This window comes from Aythya marila, assembly GCF_965140915.1.
Source record: "Aythya marila genome assembly, chromosome: 7".
Lineage (NCBI taxonomy): Eukaryota > Metazoa > Chordata > Aves > Anseriformes > Anatidae > Aythya > Aythya marila.
The window spans coordinates 20,394,789-20,413,332 of NC_139048.1; the positions used below are offsets into that span (position 1 = coordinate 20,394,789).

The 18,544-nt window shown below is 43.7% G+C and overlaps 1 protein-coding gene across 4 annotated transcripts in view; it reads left to right on the forward strand.

The window, feature by feature from the left end:
- Positions 1-18,544, forward strand: part of PIK3AP1 (phosphoinositide-3-kinase adaptor protein 1) — a 48,295-nt gene that overhangs the window by 9,748 nt on the left and 20,003 nt on the right. For 3 of the 4 annotated variants that reach the window (XM_082764508.1, XM_082764507.1, XM_082764506.1), the window contains exons 3-7: positions 11,151-11,299; positions 14,265-14,409; positions 15,882-16,024; positions 17,151-17,283; positions 18,002-18,198. In XM_082764508.1, the coding sequence (XP_082620634.1) occupies positions 11,151-11,299; positions 14,265-14,409; positions 15,882-16,024; positions 17,151-17,283; positions 18,002-18,198 (767 nt within the window). Of the gene's footprint in view, positions 1-8,141; positions 8,195-11,150; positions 11,300-14,264; positions 14,410-15,881; positions 16,025-17,150; positions 17,284-18,001; positions 18,199-18,544 lie in introns of those variants that run through there. The other variant, XM_082764509.1, reaches the window with a different exon arrangement.

The following is an 18,544-nucleotide window of genomic DNA, read 5'->3' on the forward strand; positions in this document are numbered from 1 at the left end:
ACCAGCCAGGGCGCAGCGACCAGCCTGCTACTCAAACCGTTTTGTCTGGCTGGTGACACCATGCTGTACGATGCACGTGCATTGAGCACCAGCTGGGAATCTGTGCCTCGTAGCTGGAGTCTTTCTCTTCCTCCTGTGTGTTCACATAACTCAACTGACATCTGTTTTCTATTACACACGTTTAGATGTATCTAGTTTGTTTCAGCCCCAACTTTTGTATGAAAATTTTTGAAATGTCCTGCTTTCTAAGCCTACGTTTCCAAAATGTTTGCTAATTAATCAGTGGCTTTGAACTTTCAGTGCCTAAGCAAACATCTTGCAGGTAAAATCCTAGGGAAGTTAACAGCTGCTGAGAATATTAAAGCGATATCTGGATGTTAACAGCAGTTGTGAACCATGCTGTTGATGGACAGGTACAGCCTTGGCAGAGCTGAATTCTGGTGCAATGAGATGAGTGAGAAGGAGAGATCAGTACTAGCAAACTTCTTACAAAACAGGAGGATCAGAAGTGGCTGTTAGGGAGTGTGTGGTGAATATGAAGGACAGTGGGCAGCTAGAAGGAAGGTGAAAACTTCTGTTGAGGCCCCTGAGATCCAGAAGAGCTGGAATGTTGCTCCACCTAGTAAGAGGCTCATTGGCATTGCAGGGAAGAGAAGGAGATGCTATAAATGACCTCATTTATCTGTTGGGAGGGAAATGGCATAACAGAAACCACACAAACTGTTATCACTCTCGGTCCTGTACATGACAAGGAACTGAATTAATTTCCTGGCTTTCTTCTCTTGTATTGGTAAAACCATGAATGAACCTTAAGAACATATAGCAGAATTGTTGAGGTTGGAAGGGACCTCTTGAGATCTTCTAGTCCAAACTCCATGTTCAAGCGTAGTCAGAGCAGTTGCCCAGGACCACGTGCAGTCAGCCAGCTTTTGGATATTGCTGCAGAAGGAGACTACAATCTCTCTGGGCAACCTATTCTGATGTTTGACCACCTTTACAGTGTGTGTGGGGGGAAAGTGTTTTCTTGTGTTCAGATAGTGTTTCATGCAGTTTAGCCCCTCAGAGTCTGCCTCCTGATAAGATCCCTCCAAACCTCATCTCTAGGCTGGGGAGTCCCAGCTCTTATGGCTCCTTTGTGTATGAAAGATGCTCCAGTCCCCTAATCATCTTTGTGGTCCTGTGCTAGACTCAAGCTATAAAGCTAAAATAACCTTGGAATAGGATACTTAGGGTTTGAGGTCAGGTTGGACAGATGCATTAGATATTTTTCAACCCATGGGGTTGAAGTGGTTGTACAGGGGGGACTGCTTTCAGCCCGACGCTTCTGTGATTGCTGGGTTGTTAGCTTTTGCTCATTGCTACCATTGATGTTCACGATGAGTTTTTAAGTCTGGCAGGAACTGTTCTGCCTTCCCGCTACTTCTGGTGGTCATGCCAGGTGATCTGTCGAATGGTGACACATATTCCTACTTGTTACCTGTCTTGGTTTCTGTCCAAAGGCAGCTTTTCCTGGAGCAGCTCATTGACCAGTAGTCTCCCTGTGGAAGCGTGTCAGGGTTCGTTCCTTTGATTGCTCTGACAAGCTCCGTGTTAGGCCTGGATGCACTTGTGGCCTGCTTTGCCTTGTATCTGTTTCACAGCAAGCACAGTGACAGCCAGCGTTAGCTGATATGTTACCCTTTTACTTCAGATGTCCTGAGGAATGGCGAAGCAGATACCATAACCCAAAAGAACAGTTTGTGGCTTTTGTGGATAAATTTGAACACTCTTTCCCCACCCCCTCCCCTTTATATAAGGTGTATCCCTTCAAAATATTACCTCACATTGAATACTTTTAAGGGCAACTCTTCACTAGAAACCACAACTGGCACTAGCCAGTACCAGAGCTGCACACTTCTGCATTGTGCAGTGTTGGTCTTCTCTCAGGTGCCTATTGCAACAGTTTGCTGAATTCTGGGTGTCTCCGTTGTGCAGTGGAGCTGGTAGATGATTTCCCTGACCATAGCAGCTATTGTACCTGGTGTGCCGTGTCTGCTGCTGGCCAGTAGTGCTGCACTCAGGACCCCTCTGTCACCCTCATGCTGAGACTTGCAAGTAAAGCAGCAGGCAAGGGGATGCTGTAAACGAGGAAATACAGCCTCGCTCCCTCTTCACAGGTCCATTCCCATTGCATGGAAACATGCTTCTACAAGAAGTTGTGTCCTGTGATTTCTACTGCTTATACAGCTTGCTTTAGCAACTCTTGCCTGTGCTGCTTGATGTGTTTCATAAGGCATGGCCATTAAAAGCCTTGTGCCTAGGAATACTGACTGCAGAGGGGAATCTTGGCAGGAGGAGGCATGGTAAGGTCAAGTACTTCATGAGGAAGTTTTGTGACCCCCTTAAAGGACAAATCCTAGGTATAAAGCAGCCAAAAAGAGATATGTGAGTTAATTTGACACCCTTGATCTAATACCCTATCTCTGATGCTTCAATTTGTGAGCAGACCCCAGTTTCTGCAGATTTAACTGCAGTGTTCTTTTAAAACTCTGCTGTGGAGGCTCATTGCTTGTCTGTACAAGATCCTCCCATTGTATAGTCCTCAGCAGCTGATTCCCACATCCTCACAAGGTGCCTGCAGAGTTTCCAGTCCAAAGCATGCAGTAGCTGTTCTATGCAAGATCCATTTTGGCACTTGGAAAGTTCGAGCAACTGCAGATTGGACATGGATGCCTGTGCCAATTTTGTGATCTCTGCTTGCATCTTCGGAGGCTGTTTGGATGTCTGGAGTGCTCTAAAGGAAACCAGCTGGAGGTAGGAAGGGCCAGCAGTCAGTGTGCATACCCTAAAGGGACAGAGGTGTGAAGCTGGGCACCACTTGCTGTTCACTTCTGGCTGTAGGTGCTCTGGGGAGGAACATGTTCTGAGTAGTCCTCACACAGAGGATTGCATCCAACATTTATTTCTGCCAGCCTGTGAGAATTGCCATGGAGATGGAAGGTAATGTGATTGTTGTACTGCGGCCCGCACTCCCTCCCTTGAATCTTTTTTCCCCTTTGAAGGGGCAAAATTAGGTGAATACTTAAAAGCGTATTTTTCTCTGCTATATTGTGTTGAAATAGAAGACACGCTTCTCTGACCCTGCTCATTGAAGAGGAACAGGTGATGTATTAGTCAGCCCTCTGAGCATAATGAGAGTCTGCTTCATTATATGGGAGCTCTGCAGCCTGGCTGGTTCTCAGCGCCTGTCAGGGAGGGGAAACTGTGACACTTGCACAGGAGTTAAGGTTGAGAGAGCATACTGTTATCATGCCCTTCCTTGCAGATGCTAGTGTAGCTATAAATGACTGGTGCTGGAAACAGATATATCAGAGAGCTGCTTAAAGCAAACAGAAACCTCAGCTAAGCCCCCAAGAGATGCTGAGAGAAATGCATAGATGGTCTTATCCATCTGTAGAAAACAGGGTCAGGCGGTTGAAAGAGCCTTCCCAGTTACAGGATGGCTGTGTTGTTTGTCATCAAGGTGCTTCAGAAACTCTTGGTTTATGCACATTAAAAGCAACACCTCGCGTCTTGTCTTCCATGACAGAATGGGATTCAAACAGTGCTAGTGTAGGTGCGTACTGGCTTTCTAGATGGGAGCAAAGAAATGATAGTCCAGAACTTGTCAAGTACAGAAATCAGCATGGTTGGGAAGCATCAGGATGTAATAAGCTTCATACACATCACAAATGTGCCAAACCTTATTTCTCTGTAGCCTGTATTTGTAATGATCTCCCCACAGGTTGCTTCAAGGTGGTAGCTAAGGCTAATTTTAAACATCCTCCAACTTGAGCTGTGAGGCTTTAAAATGTGCTTAAAATAAAAGCCCGGTGACCATTGCTAATGGCTTCTTCCAAGTTTGAAACAGCTGAAGTTATTTCTGCAAAATCTTTGCAGAAGTTTGTGGTCAAAACAAACCTGCTTTACAGAGCAGGTCTGAAGAGATGTGTGGAGCAGACTTCAGGTTGTTTCAGAGACCTTTGTTGCGCACTTAGCATTTGTCTTGCTCCTAGGTTTGCATTTGGTAGGATTGTGATGGATTCATCATTACCACAGAAAACTTTGGACAAATTTTTCAAAATTGACTTGAGGATACTGGTGAGTCTTGAGATTCTCATGGGCAGGGTCCATCAGTGTCATAGGATGACCTCCGCACCGTCTGCCCCATCCCCACCTTTGTTCTGGCTAACTAGCCGGGTAATTTGGTGTGGGCTGCAGGGGTGGTGGTATTCCAAGAGACTGTATGTAGAAGAGAGAAGGGGCAGGGCTGCTCTGTCAGGAGTAGTCTGATGGAGTGGTTCTCCAAGTGGCTTCGGTAGATTTAAACCCAGCCAAGGATGTTCTCTTGGTGGGATGTTTCCAAAGTAGCTACCAAGCTCTTAGGTGAACTGTCACCTTGTTGGACTTTTATGTGGACAGTCTTTTCTGTTGTGTGAGTGTTATACATTGTGCTTAAATTGAAGCAAGGATAATTAATCAGCAAGTTGGATTTTCATGTTTCTCACGTGTGGTAGCTCAGGAGCACCGACTTGAGTCTGTGACTGATGTAATGTGATTTCAGTGTCCACAAAAATCCTCCACCATGCGTACACTTCTTCAGTACATCTGGCCTCCTCCTGGCAAAGGAGTTTGAAGCACACTATCCCAGCCCTTCTTTCTTGAGATTTCGGTCAGGTACGTAGTGCCTGTTGTCTGGGTGGTCAGAGCTCTGCATCTTCCTCAGAAGATGTCTCTGTCCTGTTCCCCTGCACCCCAGTTCGGTCTTTAGGTTTATGTACTTAATCCTGTAACAAATTGAACACTAGGCTTGTGAGACCCTCAAGCTAACTAAAAGCTCAGAGAATTACAATGAGCTGGCTTGCAATTTCTGAACTGTCATAGCCAGGCACACTTTGAGCTCAAGGCAGACGAGGTCAGATAAGCTACAGCAGATATGTCTTGTGTGTTGTAATAAGGACTGTGCATTTCACCATGAGCTGGCAGGTCACTGTCTTTGCAGGAGGTATGAATGAAATGTATGAAAATTCCTCCTCGTCTTGAAGTTCAGGGGCTGGCAACTTGGCTTAACCCCCCAGTTGTCAGCTGCTCAAGCAAAGATCCTGGTCTTGCGTTTCAGTGACGCAGCCAGACACGTTCTTTTCCACTGGCTCCGCTGCGTGGGCCCCAGCCTCTGGTGAAAGTAAAGACAAGAAGGGGAAGCAGGAGAGGGGAGGAGGGCTGTGGTGGGTGCAATTGTGTTTTAAACTGCTGTAGCTTTTTTTGTTGTGAACATCTGTCCTCCAGACAAGTGCACACTTTGTTTTTGCAGTTCAGCAAACTTTCTAAACCAAGTTTAGTGATTACTCTCTGAAGTGAAGTATACATTTGAGCCAAAACAATCTTTTCTGGTCAAGTACCAGCGCTACAGGAGCAGTGTTTTTGCTCATGCTTTGTTAGGCAATAGGAGATGACAGTTCCTCTCCATGACTCTGAAAGGTCACCTGATGTTTCTAAGAGCAGAATTTTGCACGCTGTCTCCAGACAATATTTTGAGGGGTCTATACTGGGGCAGTGTTTTCCCATTAGTGGGGTTGGAGGGAGACCCTTGCATTCCCTAAGGCCTTGAATGTGGCAGTGTAGGAGTCGTTGCCATCTCAGGTCCATCTAGAGAACGAGCAGAGGAGCCTGAAGAGCATTGCTGGGGCAGATGCCGTGTGGTAAGCAGTTTTCCAGCTGTTGCTTCTGAGACACTGGATCCATGACAAGAATTCCAGCTGCTTGTTAATACGGCTCCCACCTCCGTCTTTCACTAGCACAGGAAGGACTTCCCATGTGGGGTTCTGGTCTGTGCTTCTGCAGGCCAGGGAATGCCAAGTGAGGTGCAGTGGTTATGTACGTGTCTGATCACGGTTGCTTTGTTGCTGACAGTGCTTCGTCACTCGCAGTGTCTGACATACTCATGCCTTTGTCCGTCTGGACTTGGGATTTGATTGTAGTGTTTGGAAAGGAGAAGCAATGGGCTTTGTGTCTGCAGTACAATGGGATCAAAGTCAGGACCATCATGTAAACACACGATTTTTTAATTATTCACCAACATACAACACTAATTAGAAGCTCAACCTAGTCCAAACAGCCAACTGGAAGTTACTGCTGACATTTGTCCCTAAACTGGAATAATCCCCAGAAGGTGCCTTTGATCCTATACGTTGTCTTCCTGTTCTCTGCTGATTCTCAGTGTGCTTGAGGTTTTATTTTATTACTCTTTTCTAGTCTGGTATTTTTTCTCTTGCTCTCTTTTCTGTTTCCGCTTTTCAGACTTTCCATTCTTAACCTTACTGTTGTCAGAACAATGCAACCCTGGTATGGCATTTACTGGGCACTTTCTCATCCCTACCTTCCAGCATTTACGGCAGGGACATGGAATTGCCCTTGGCATTCTTTCGGTGACTCATCTTTCTCCAAATACTTGCTCATTTCAAAGAAGAAATTTTAAAAAATAACCTGGGAGCAGCAGTACACAGTAACACTGAGACAGGAAAAGTGAACAGATTAATTCACTTGGGTTAAACATTAATGAAGGTCATGAAAGCTTCTTGCACTCTGTTGCAAAGAGATTTGCTCTTTCAGTTTCATGTTTTTACTTTTAAAATACAATAAAGGAAAAGCGTTCCTTGAAGTTAGAATGAGATGCGATTCATAGAGGAGCTGTGGAGTAATGTGTGCTCTCAAGTGTTAAGGGTGTATGTTGTCTTAGGAGGTTACAGGGGTAAACACAACTTTACCTACTGGCTTCTCAGTTTGCTGAAGCACCGGTCCTGTCAGCAGGTCTCTGATAAACCCGGTCGTGCTCGTAGTACGAAACCAACTTCCCTAAGAGATGGGCATGTGTGGCTATGCACAGTTGCTCAAGCAAATCTTGGCGTAGTAAAATAAGTTTTGTTTCCTTGGGGAGTGGGGGGGGTTGGAAATATAACCACAAATAAAATGTGACCACTTGCTTTGTAGAACTGAGAATCTGGTTTTAGGTGCTGTGCTTGGAGATTTAAACAACAAGCTGCTTGGGGTGCTGTTTGGAGAGGAGGGGGAGATGTTCCATACGTAAGTTATTATGTAGAGGCAGTTTTACAAAGTCGTATTTCCTGTGCTGAGTTTTTTTTACTCACCTGCTGCTTTTCCACATGCTTCTCTTCACTCTCTTGAAAAGGGAAGTGTTGCTATGGTATAACCCGGTGTGAGGGGTTATCACAAAATACTGCCTGAATGTGTTTCTTTTGAGGAAAGCAGGGACCTTGAGGTTGGCATGATGCGAGATAACTTTCCCTGCTCCTCTGACTTGTTTATCAGGACTTTGCCTGCTTCTTGCAAATGCAGCTGGCGTTACTTGCAGTCTTAATGTCCTCCTTCGTGTTTGGAAGAGGAAGCTGACCAGCTGTAAGTCTTGGATGATAGCAGAAGCTCTCTGAAGGTCTTCTGTCTTGCAGTAGGTATACCAAGGTGAAAGTCGGAGGTCTTGTGAAAACTAGTCTCCTCTGCTGGTGAGCTGCTTGACAGACAGGGGCTGGTGAGGGGGAGGTCTACACATGCAGAACCTGCATGGACAAGGAGTTGCTCGGTCATGCCATTTGCTTTGGTATCTGGATGGCAAAGCGGCCAGGGCAGGCTGCTGACTACATCCAAGCGCTCACATGTCCTGTGGTGTCAGGGCTGACTTCTGAGAAACCACAGCTGTCAGCTCCACGCAGCTTGGCCAGGAGGAAGTGGATGACAGGGCGAGCTCCGTGCTCTGTACAGCAAAATATCAAAATAACTGGCTGCTTTTTGCTGGTTTCTAGAGCTGCTAAAAGGCTTGTGAAGCACGTGGCCATGCCTGTGTTTCCCAGGGGTGAGTTCCAGCAGGGAAGCTGCGTGAGGAGCCAGGCAGGATGGACATAAGGGGCTGTGTGGGCTGTGCTCTGCAGCGGAGCTACTGATGTTTCCTGGTGGGGAGCACAGTCTTCGAAGGGAAATGTGGTTGGGTTTCTTGGACCGCATTTCCTCTAGCTGCTATTCTCATGAGTATTACAGACACTGTCAGGCGTGGCCTGAGGTAGCCTTCTTTTAAAGGGGAATAGAAAGGGCTTCCAGTGAAGGCAGAGCCTTTTATAACCACGAGCTGTTGACCTACAGCAGCTGCTCATGGAGAAGCTCAATTCAGGTATTATTCTCATAACTTTCTAACGTGTCTGATCTCAGTGATGGCCGGTCTAACCTGGCTCCAGTTACAGCGGTATAATTGCTGAATCTTTATATGCAAATGGGTTGTCATTAGCCAAGTATCGGAGTGAGAGGGAGGCCTGATCTAACAGCATGTCGCTTTAGAGCACGGATATTACTGAATGTAATGGCACAGTTTCCTTGCATGTTCATAAGATGGCGTGTGACTGGAACCTGTGAGGTGGCCATGGCATCACTTCGTTGCTTATTGGGGAAGTTGGTGACTTACAATTTCAGAATTTTCTGAATGAAGAAAACAGATGAATAATTCATACCCAAAACCCCAGCGCTTGTTCCGTCAGCTGTTAATCTAATTACTGATTAACAGTGCTTTTTCCCATATTACCTAACAGCTCTGTTCTTACGTATGACCTCCAGGCACTCAACTCTGTTACAGAAAAGCAGAAGTGCAAGATGGGATCTAGCAATGCCGGAACTTCTTCAACAGCTTAAGTGCAGACTCCTGTAGTTGTCCTGCTAATTATTTACCAGTGTTAAATAATGTCAGGAAAGCAGAGGCCTGGAGGCTTGTTCTCTCTCATGCATGCTTACTTTAGATGTTGTAGCTGAGATCCACAGCTGTAGGTTTTCTTTCCTCTGACACAGGCTATATGTTGGGCAAGCGAGGTACAAATTACCACACCGATGGCTCCATATTAAGGAGTGGGGGATGATGCGTTTAGGGTAAGGATCCTAGCAAGTGTCAGCTTGTGCTTATGATTCAGAAATATTAACATGTTCCTAGTCTGGTCATTGTTGGTTCTGTTATCTGTGATGAGCTTAGTCTTTCTGATTTAGTCATATTGGAAATAACCAAGAGATAAGACTCAATTCTAGTAACAGTTGCCTCTTCTCCTCCTAAAGGGATATGCTGCCTTGCTCTGCATATGCCAAACACCTCAAGTGATTGCAGACATGCAAGGGAAGGATGTGAGTCTACTGCTTTAATTTTCTCCTGTGCAACTGGGCAGCCTGGCTCTCCCAGATGGGAGCAGCCCACCTTTTCCCAGGACAAGGGTTCCCAAAACTGAGGTCTGGCTTCTGCAGCTGATAACTTTGGATGATAATTAACATATTGAGTTAAGGAATTTAAAGCCTCAGACCATTTTCTGTAATACTTTTTGATGCAGCCTGAAAATCCGTAAGACCTTCAGTACATAGCCCTGTGTCAAAGTAGTTTCTTCTCAGTCAAATCTGCAAATTTGCATTGGTGCTGTTTTAAAATCTCCATGTCTTATTGACATACACTGTTCTAGGTTTAAGAAATACTGATATTGGTAGTGGTGCCTTACTTGAACTTTAGGGCTGCAGATTTTTGGCTCTGATCTTTCTACAGCAAATATTAAAGCAGCATTGTGGTTATACTTGCTATGTAGAATGAATCACGAGCTTAAAGTTAAGTGTGTGTGTGACTCTGTGACCAAACCTTCAGCTGAATAATTTGCTAAACTTTTGTGACTTGAAATTTGTCAATTGAAAGCATAGTCATATCTGTGTAGTTCATAAAATCCTGTTCAAACATGTAGAAAATACTTTAAAATAATTTTTAAAAAATGTGTGACAATTTGAAATATCCTAAGTTTCAATCTTTAATTATTATAATAAGGAAGAAGTCTAGACTTAAATTTCTGACTGACTCTTGTTCACTGTGTGAGAGTAGCAGGACCTGACATCCTAACAGAAGCCTGCTTTAATAAATTTTTGGTGGTCTTCAATTTTGGAAATGATGTGCTTGGAAGTTTGGGGGCAAATAATTTGTATTGCTCTTTACAGATGTGTAAGTAAGTAAATAAAATAAAAAATTCCAAAATATTGTCTTAAATTTTTAATTGCTTCACAGTTTTCCAAAATTTGAATGGAAATTTTTGCCTATTGTAGGTAGGCTTAAGAATTCATGCTAGTCTTCTGACAAAAGAAAGTCAGTGACTTTTACCCCATGTTTTGGGAAATGGGGAAAAAAAAGGTATAATTTGAGGTAGAAACCAGATTTAAAAAAATCTTTCTACTAACTAAATGCAAATGTGTCTATTTCCTTTCTGCAGCTGGGGAAAGTATTTCCTGGCAGGGTAGGATAACTCTCATCTATGTTATTTTTTGCTATCCTTTTTGTGTGCAAGTGTTTGCTCTTCCATCGATAAAACATCTATGGCGTTACTGTGAATCAGGAAGGAGAACGTTGTTTTGTACATGCAGATTGTGGGGTTACATGTGTTTACTTCTCGTGGGCTTATTTGGGTAGAGTGCTGTGATTCTTCCAGGAGAAGGCTCTGATGTGTTTCAAGTTCACTCTTGTATAGTTACAGAAACTTATACTTGCTTGCATAATAGGATCGCTTCAGACTATTGCCTCATGTTGTATTTTATGAACATAACAGTAAACTTAGGAGTCGGAGTAAGCAGCGCAAGCAGGGTCCAGAAAAGTAAAGATACTGCTGAAATAAAAGAAAAGTAGATCTTCATTTACTTTAGGAGAGGAGGACTTTAAAGGTTGTTGCCTACTCTGCAGTGCGCTGAGAGTGCAGCTGGAATCAGATGAGTCTATTTGCTGATCACTTTGACACCAGACATTAAGATACTTATTTTCCTATCTAATGAGAGAAAGGGAGTATCCATCTCATCAGGGAGTGGCTTTGTGCTTGTTTTGTAAGCATGTTCAGTGCTACTCCAGCACTTTTGTGTCTTTCTGAATGTTCCCCAGCAGTCCCCTTAACGGAATAAATGAGGAAACTCTTTAGTTTCCCTTTCTTCAACTAGATCCCCATTTCTAAACATTGGTTTGAGAACTGTTGCAAGTTCCACCTGGCCTCCGTGGCTGTTTCCTAGGATTGATGTATATGTGTCCGTGCATTTTCAGCAAATGGAAACGATGTAATAGAACTCTATATGCTTTATTTTAGACTCGGGCTGTGACTCTGTGACTGACACAGAAACAGAAGACGAGAAGAACTCAGTTTACTCCTGCAGACTTGCCATGAACGAAGAGCATGGATCATCCACGAGCACTGCGGACCATCTGGTGGTGCAGCCTGACCGCATACGCTGTGGGGTACTGTATGGCCACTCCGTGGGCTGTGTTCTTGTTGTGTGCTGGTACAACACATTATGCTACTCTGTAGTGGGCAGCTTTACAGGCCTGGAAAGCAGTCCATAATTCTTTTTCTGTCCCATTCAGCTCCCTGTCCTCAGTGTCTCAGTTTTAAGAGCTCAGTTCCCTAGGCCCAGAAATAGCTTGGTAATACGCAGTGTCTGCTATCATCTAGGCTGCAATGTCACTTACTGATGGATAGTGTCACTAATATAGCTGCTTGTCTTGTGTGTTATGAGGCAAGTTCACACTCTTGACTCCCCATTTTAGGTTCTGGTGACATTTAGGGGTGCAAAGTGGAGTAAGGTGGTGGTAATGAGACAACTTCAGAGCCTAGATGCAATCTAGTATGGCAGTGCTGGTGCATGTCCTGCAAGTGACTTCAAAGAGCTGGGATCATGGCTTCCTGTCTGAAAAATTACATTTCTTAGCCTAGCATTGTGTCAGATGGAAAAAAACTAATACCATGCACCAGGAAAGAAGTGTATGGCACCACTGTCTCTACCTCCTCTGCAGCGTACTTTTCAGTCAGAGTGGCTGGGCTTTCATTGCGTAGTTTTGAGATGTGAGGCACTGGTGTAGGAGGGTCTGGCTGTCAGAGGAAACTTCATCTAACAGTTTAGCAAAGCTCCACTGCAGTGTGACTGCTGCTTTACATTATTTCCTCCTCTGCCCCCCCTGCCAGGGGCGGACTCATGCTTCAGTGCACTGAAATGAAGCACTGTTTTATTTTTTTCTTTCATCCATATCAGTTTTGCCGACTCTTAGGAGCTTTGTGCTTTTTCTAAAAGCACCAGTTAAGGCAGTGTAATTTGGGGATCCTCTGCTTTTACTTAGAACCTGACCTTTGTGCTGTACAGAGAAACTTGAAAAAAATAAACATAATAGCTCAAATTTGGTAGAAACAGTCTGTCTCCTGGCTTTGGAAAGGAACTCAAATGCTGTTGACCACACCTTGAAGTGAAACCAGAAGTAAACCGGCAGGGAAAGAGGAGGGGGAGTAACAAGCTTGCAAATGGCTATTAGAACCTCGTTTCTGCCTTGGCAAGAGCTCAGTGTGTGACAGTGAAACAGCTCGTCCTGTAGTCAGGTAGATGGATTTATTTTGTAGTGTTAGTGTGTACCTTGCAGCGTGCTGCATTTGAGGTGCATCTGAGCCTGCAGCAAGAGTCATGGATGTTCAGTGTTGGGTTATTCAGTAGTCTATGAATATGTGCCTTGGACTTTAGACATAATCTGCTCTTGACGTGGGATAGCATTCTCTTGGGGAAGAGGGAAGGGTGAAAGGAAGGAATGGTCATTTTAGGAAGTATCCTTACCGAAACAGTTTGTTCCCTCTGTGGTGTGTGTGGCTTGTGACTTGTTCACAGCAAGGGTGGTTTGGGAAGTCAGCAGACTGTTGGAATGCTTTAAATGTTTACACAGTTGTTGACTTAACACAGAGAACACTGTACCTGGAATTTTTGGTATCAGCTTTATTTGCTTGTTCACGGGAATAGTGCTGTTCCCCTTGTATATACTGGGCATCTATTTGTGAATTCACTGCATGTGTTTCCAAGACTTTGTTGAGTATTTTTGCTTCCTTGATGGAGGAATTTAGTGGAGGACTTGTTAGTGTTAGGTCAGAGGTTGGACTAGGGGATCTTGGAGGTCTCTTCCAACCTAGATGATTCTGTGAGTCTGTGAATTTCTCTAGTGCAGGTGACGGGTGGCAGTGGTAGCAACAGACATGCCCCATCCCTGGAATTGTTCAAGGCCAGGTTGGATGGGGCTTTGGGCAACCTGGTCTAGTGGGAGGTGTCCCTGCCCATGGCAGGGGTCTGCATGTGTGTATGGAACTAGATGATTTTTAAGGTCCTTTCCAACCCAAATCATTCCGTGATATTAATAAAATATACCTTACAATGACGTTGAGGTAGGTAAAACTCCTTTGCTGTGGCTTGTCTGTGTTTTGAGTTGAGGATAAATACCTTAGCTGCAGCATGGTAAGGAGCAGCTAGGAATGAAGTCAATAAATCGTTATATGAGAGTTATGGAAGATGACTCTACTCAGTCTTGAATCATTTGAGTTTTCTGTTGCTGCTGGGCTGCTTTCATTGGCCTAGTTAGGGATCATTATGTTCAGCTTAAGTTTGCGGACAAGGAAGTCTCTTCAGGTTTCTCTCAGGTTAGTTATTGTAGAATCTAACATAGCCATGTAAGTGGCCACAAGTCAGGCCTTTGGTGATCTTTGAAAACCTGACTGGGTCACAGCTGAGCAGTACGACGTGCAGTATGAAGGGCTGCCACAAAGCACGACCCAGGAAATCTCCTAGTTTTCAGAACTGAGAATCTGGTCCAGGAATTCACTTTCATAACTCACATAAGTAGAGGCTAGACAAGTCTCAGGCCAAATGAAGGACTTCAGCTATCTCATACATTTTATTACAGGTAATGTAATAACTGAACTGTTAAACGCAGGGCCAATGAAAATTTTGCAGACCTGATATTCTTGCCTTTTAAACAAAGCTCTGGCTAAAGACCCATGCTACACAGGTAGATAAAATAAAAAATAATTGGATAAGGTTGTTGCATCTCCAGAATATGCTAATTTTAATTTTAAGTTTCTTCCTCTGTGTCTGTTCAAAATGGGACTGTGCTGCTCGAGGGAAGAGGCCGCTGTGGTTGAAAGTAAATCAGATTATAAATATAGCATCACAGAGTTTTTATCAGCTTAATGTCTGTATTTGTGCTGGTGCAAGCTGTAACAGAAGCCACCTGCCTAGTAACTCGGTGACTGGAAGATGTTACTGAAAATCATTCAAGACTGTGGAAATGACAGATGTTAACTTGTTAGTCGCAATAACAACAAAATCCCTGGAAAGGGGGCTTAAAATAAGTGTTCCTGTATTGTGAAACTACATATTCTAATGCCTTTCTCTCTTAGGTGCAGACCACTATTTATATTATCATGAAATGTAGACTAGATAGCAAAGTGAAAACTGAAGTGGAATTCTCTCCAGAGAATGCATCGTCTGTGTGTGTGCTGGCTGAGATGGAGAATGAGTACACAATCTCCGTGGAAGCTCCAAGTAAGCCGGGCTGAGATTTGAATTCCCACCTCCCCACCTCTCATTGTTTCCTTTCTATCCCAACCTACCTGTCCTGAGAAGTGTCAGGGGTGTAAGGGTGGAGGTTGCAGTGTGGGAAACACTGACACCAGGAAATCTTGAACTTGAATTCTCATCTGTGATGCTTTGCTGGTATGGAACTGAGGAGACTGCTGCTCGGGATCTCTGTTTTCCTGGCAGCAGTGGTGGGGTTGCAATATGGAAAAAACTTAGTCGGAGTTCTGAGGAAAGATTACAGCTTGTAAAGCACTTTGAACTTAATTATGTGTTAGTATTACCAGTATGTTAGTATTGGCAGGCATGAAGAGAAGGTAAGTGCTGGTAAATAACTGCATGATTATAACAGTACATGTTTAATGTATGATGATCTCTGTGTGATTAGAGATGAAGCTGTTTAATGTAGCTTGTCTTTTAATTCAGATGTGTTCTGTCATTCTAGATATTTACACTTACAAAAGCTTAAGTTGTCTAAACTTTTCATTCAGTAACCTTTAGGGGCAAGATTTCTGATCTTTTTAGTGATAGTGGTTTCCCAGGATTATTTTATTTAACCTACTGTGGTCTGTGTTCGTCAAGAGTCCATGTATTAGGTCTGGGAATAGACGCTAACAGCCATTACAGCAACTCTGAAGAAGTCAAGCAAGTGGATGGGTCTAAGGAAAACTACCTCAGCCACATACAGATGTTCAGTTTAATCTGTCCTAAATCAAGACTTCTGATTTAAACATGTACCTGGAAACTAACATGCACTTTGAATTATAAGCCTGACTTTCACTTTGATGCAGTGTACATATATTTTAGCTCTGCAGTTTCTAACAAATACATTTAGAATTCCTTTTAGGTGTGACAGTAACCATTTCATTGGTTGCTTAGTTGTTACAGCCAGGCATATAGACAGGGAAAGATTAATTTCAGTGGGATTCAAAATACGTGTGCTTCAGAGCTCAGACCTATGAGTACACACTGGGTAAAATATTAGGAAGCTCCCAAGTTGCATGTAAGAGAGAAATCCTGTGCCTGTGTAAACTTGCAAAGCTGAAATCTTCTAAGCTGATTTCACTCAGAGAGTAGTGAGACTGAGAGAGGATGCGAAATCCCAAGCCAGATGTGGAGAGGGGTCAGGTTCTGTAATTTGAAGTGGAGTACTGTTATCATTAGTGGTCCAGACTAGGGTTAGCAGATGACCTAGAAGGTCAGGTGATATGCTTTGACATGCCTATGAAGGAGGCTGTTCCAAAGTACTTTCCTGCCTGGTATTCAGATGAATATCATCACCTTTCTTTTGTGTGACTTTTCATGAACTGTATACAACAGAAACTATTTTGGTATCCAGCTGACAGTATCTCCGATTTCCTCCTATACTTGGAGCATGTGATGAAGACTTGTTCCCATTGTTAGTTCTTAAAGGTGATTTCTTCTCTTTTCTTTCAAAGATTTAACCTCTGGGACAGTGCCTCTAAAGATATACTCAGGGGACTTGATGGTGGGAGAAACGAGCGTCACCTACCATACCGACATGGAGGAAATCAGCAGTCTGCTCGCAAATGCAGCCAACCCAGTACAGTTCATGTGCCAGGTAACAACTCTAGCAAACGACTGCTTTGGAAACCAGCTCTTCTCAAAGAGTAGATAGGTGGACATGAGCTACCTTGTGGCAAGCACTCTTGCTTTTCTGAAATGCAGAAATGCAAAGTTGTTAGGGCTATGAGAAGGTCCCTAAAAATCCCCTTAGAACAAAAGCACAGGTACTTTTACCGTATCTGGAACAAATAGTTAGCTAAGGCAATTCAGGCCATCCAGCTAACAAGGAAATTACTATCAGTCAACACCCATGTTTAGACCTTGATTTGAAAAGATTAAGGTGACAGAACTTGATACAGCAGAAAGTACTGCATAAAATGTTTGGAATTTTTTACCAAAGGGTTTTTGCAAAAGATGTGAAAGTGTAACAAAGTTTACACTAGCTGACTGAAGAAGGGTAAAATAAGTACTAAGAATAAACAAATAGTTCTATTTCTTTAAAGCCTGTCCTCAGTTCTCATATCATATTTTCCCCAGTTAGGGTACCTGAACCCTGTTACAGTGGTAAAGCTTGCACGAGCAAGTTCTCCAGATCCCTTGTCTGTGCTTTCTGCCTCCATATCCCTGATTAGCTATGTAGCAGAAGTCTACAGAGAGCAGTGTTAATCACCAGCATGCCTGGGGCAGAGGAGACTGTCTTTCACCTCCTTTTTAATTCAAGTTAAGGAGCAGCTGGTACTGGGCTGTGCTCCTTCTTGGGGTAAAGGCATGCTTCACAGTCTTTGACTAAGCACTAGTCCAAAAGCCAGGGTGTACACCAGGGCAATTCAAAATTGACCTATTCATACCTAGAGCATGAGTGACACTTCACTGGAGCAGCTTCAAAAGTGAGATTATGCCCATCAAGGAAGTAGGAAATAAGTCTTCCATGCTTCCAGTTACATGAGTGACTGTCTTGTTGTGGAGTTTGTAGTTCTTACCTGTTTAGATTAATCACACTCTGTTGGACCAAGAAGTTCTTCATGTTCCTTGTTTATCTAAACATTGCCGCCCTCAGTATCTATGCATATTTTTTCCTGATATATTCTAAATAAATAAAACTTACTACATCACCCTCCAAGTCTCATCTTAAATGACTCTCTAGACTTAACCAAGCAAAATCACTTTCCATCTATTTCTAGGCCTTTAAAATTGTGCCATACAGCATAGAAGCACTGGACAAATTGTTGACAGAGTCACTGAAGAAGAACATTCCTGCCAGTGGCTTACACCTATTTGGAATCAACCAGCTGGAAGAAAACGATATGATGACAAGCAAGTTGAAATATTTTTGTTTTCTTTTGAAACTTCATCTGTATCAGTAGTTTTTCCTTGGAGCACCTTAATACTGAAGTGTGTACCTGCACAGGCTGTCTCAAGTTTTGAATCTCAGCCAGGAAGCTAAATTTCAGATTATGTCTAGAGCTGGTTGTGTGTCCCTTCTTATTACGTGTCTGTCTCACTTTATTATAGCGTGGCAGATACAGCTATGTAGACAGCTTCAACCACAAAGTGAAAAGATGATGCCCCCAGAAATGTTTGCCTTACTTTCTCACTTATTCTTCCAGTCCCGTGCGGTATTTTTCCCCAGCACAGTCCTTTTTCCCCCTACCCCATGAGTCTGTTCTAAGGTGCACAGTGGGCACTTGGCAGTTGGATTGGTGTGGTACCATGATTTGGTTCCTTACAGCAGCTGGAACTTACTGGAACGATGATTTAAGAGCTCCTTCTGAACCTGTGATCCTACGTACATGCAGCTAGTACAGTGCCAGATTCCCCATTAAAGACCATAGCAATCAAATGTGGGGATGTGCTAGATACCTCAGGTAGTTCACTTGTGCAGAGCTAGCTCCATTTTGAAATGGTACATGTTCTTTTCAGGGTTTTCAAACCTGTTTTGGTTGGTGCGTTTGCTAGGAAGTCTGTTTCTCATCTGCTGTCTCTGCTGCTGCTAGAAAGAAGCTTAGATTCTAACAGACATGTCTTCTCACAGATCAGAGGGATGAGGAATTGCCAACGCTGCTTCACTTTTCTGCAAGATACGGGCTGAAAAACCTCACTGCTTTGCTGCTGACATGCCCTGGAGCACTGCAGGCATATAGTGTGGCCAACAAATATGGCCACTATCCAAACACAATCGCAGAAAAGCATGGCTTTAAGGACCTCCGGCAATTCATTGATGAATATGTGGTAAGAGGGAGCAGCAGTCCTTCTTTGTTATTTCAGCAGGTTTGGGCAGTGTTGTGGGACCAGGAGTGCTGAGGTACAAAGTGGTGTGGTAAGGAGTAGATGTCCAGCTACCATGAAAACTTCCATGTGGGAGGGTTGATTTCACCCCTGGAGCCAGGAAAGTTCTTAGGGCTTTTCAACAGAACAAATAAGATGGAAGCAGAGCTTGCCATGCCGTGTTTCCTTATTGTTCAACCATCTAATGATGTTTCTGCAGCCACATTGTGCCTGTTGTATTCTTCTAATCTCTGATCTTGGAAAAACTACAGCCCCTTCATCCCACTTACTTTAGGAGGTACTATGGGAA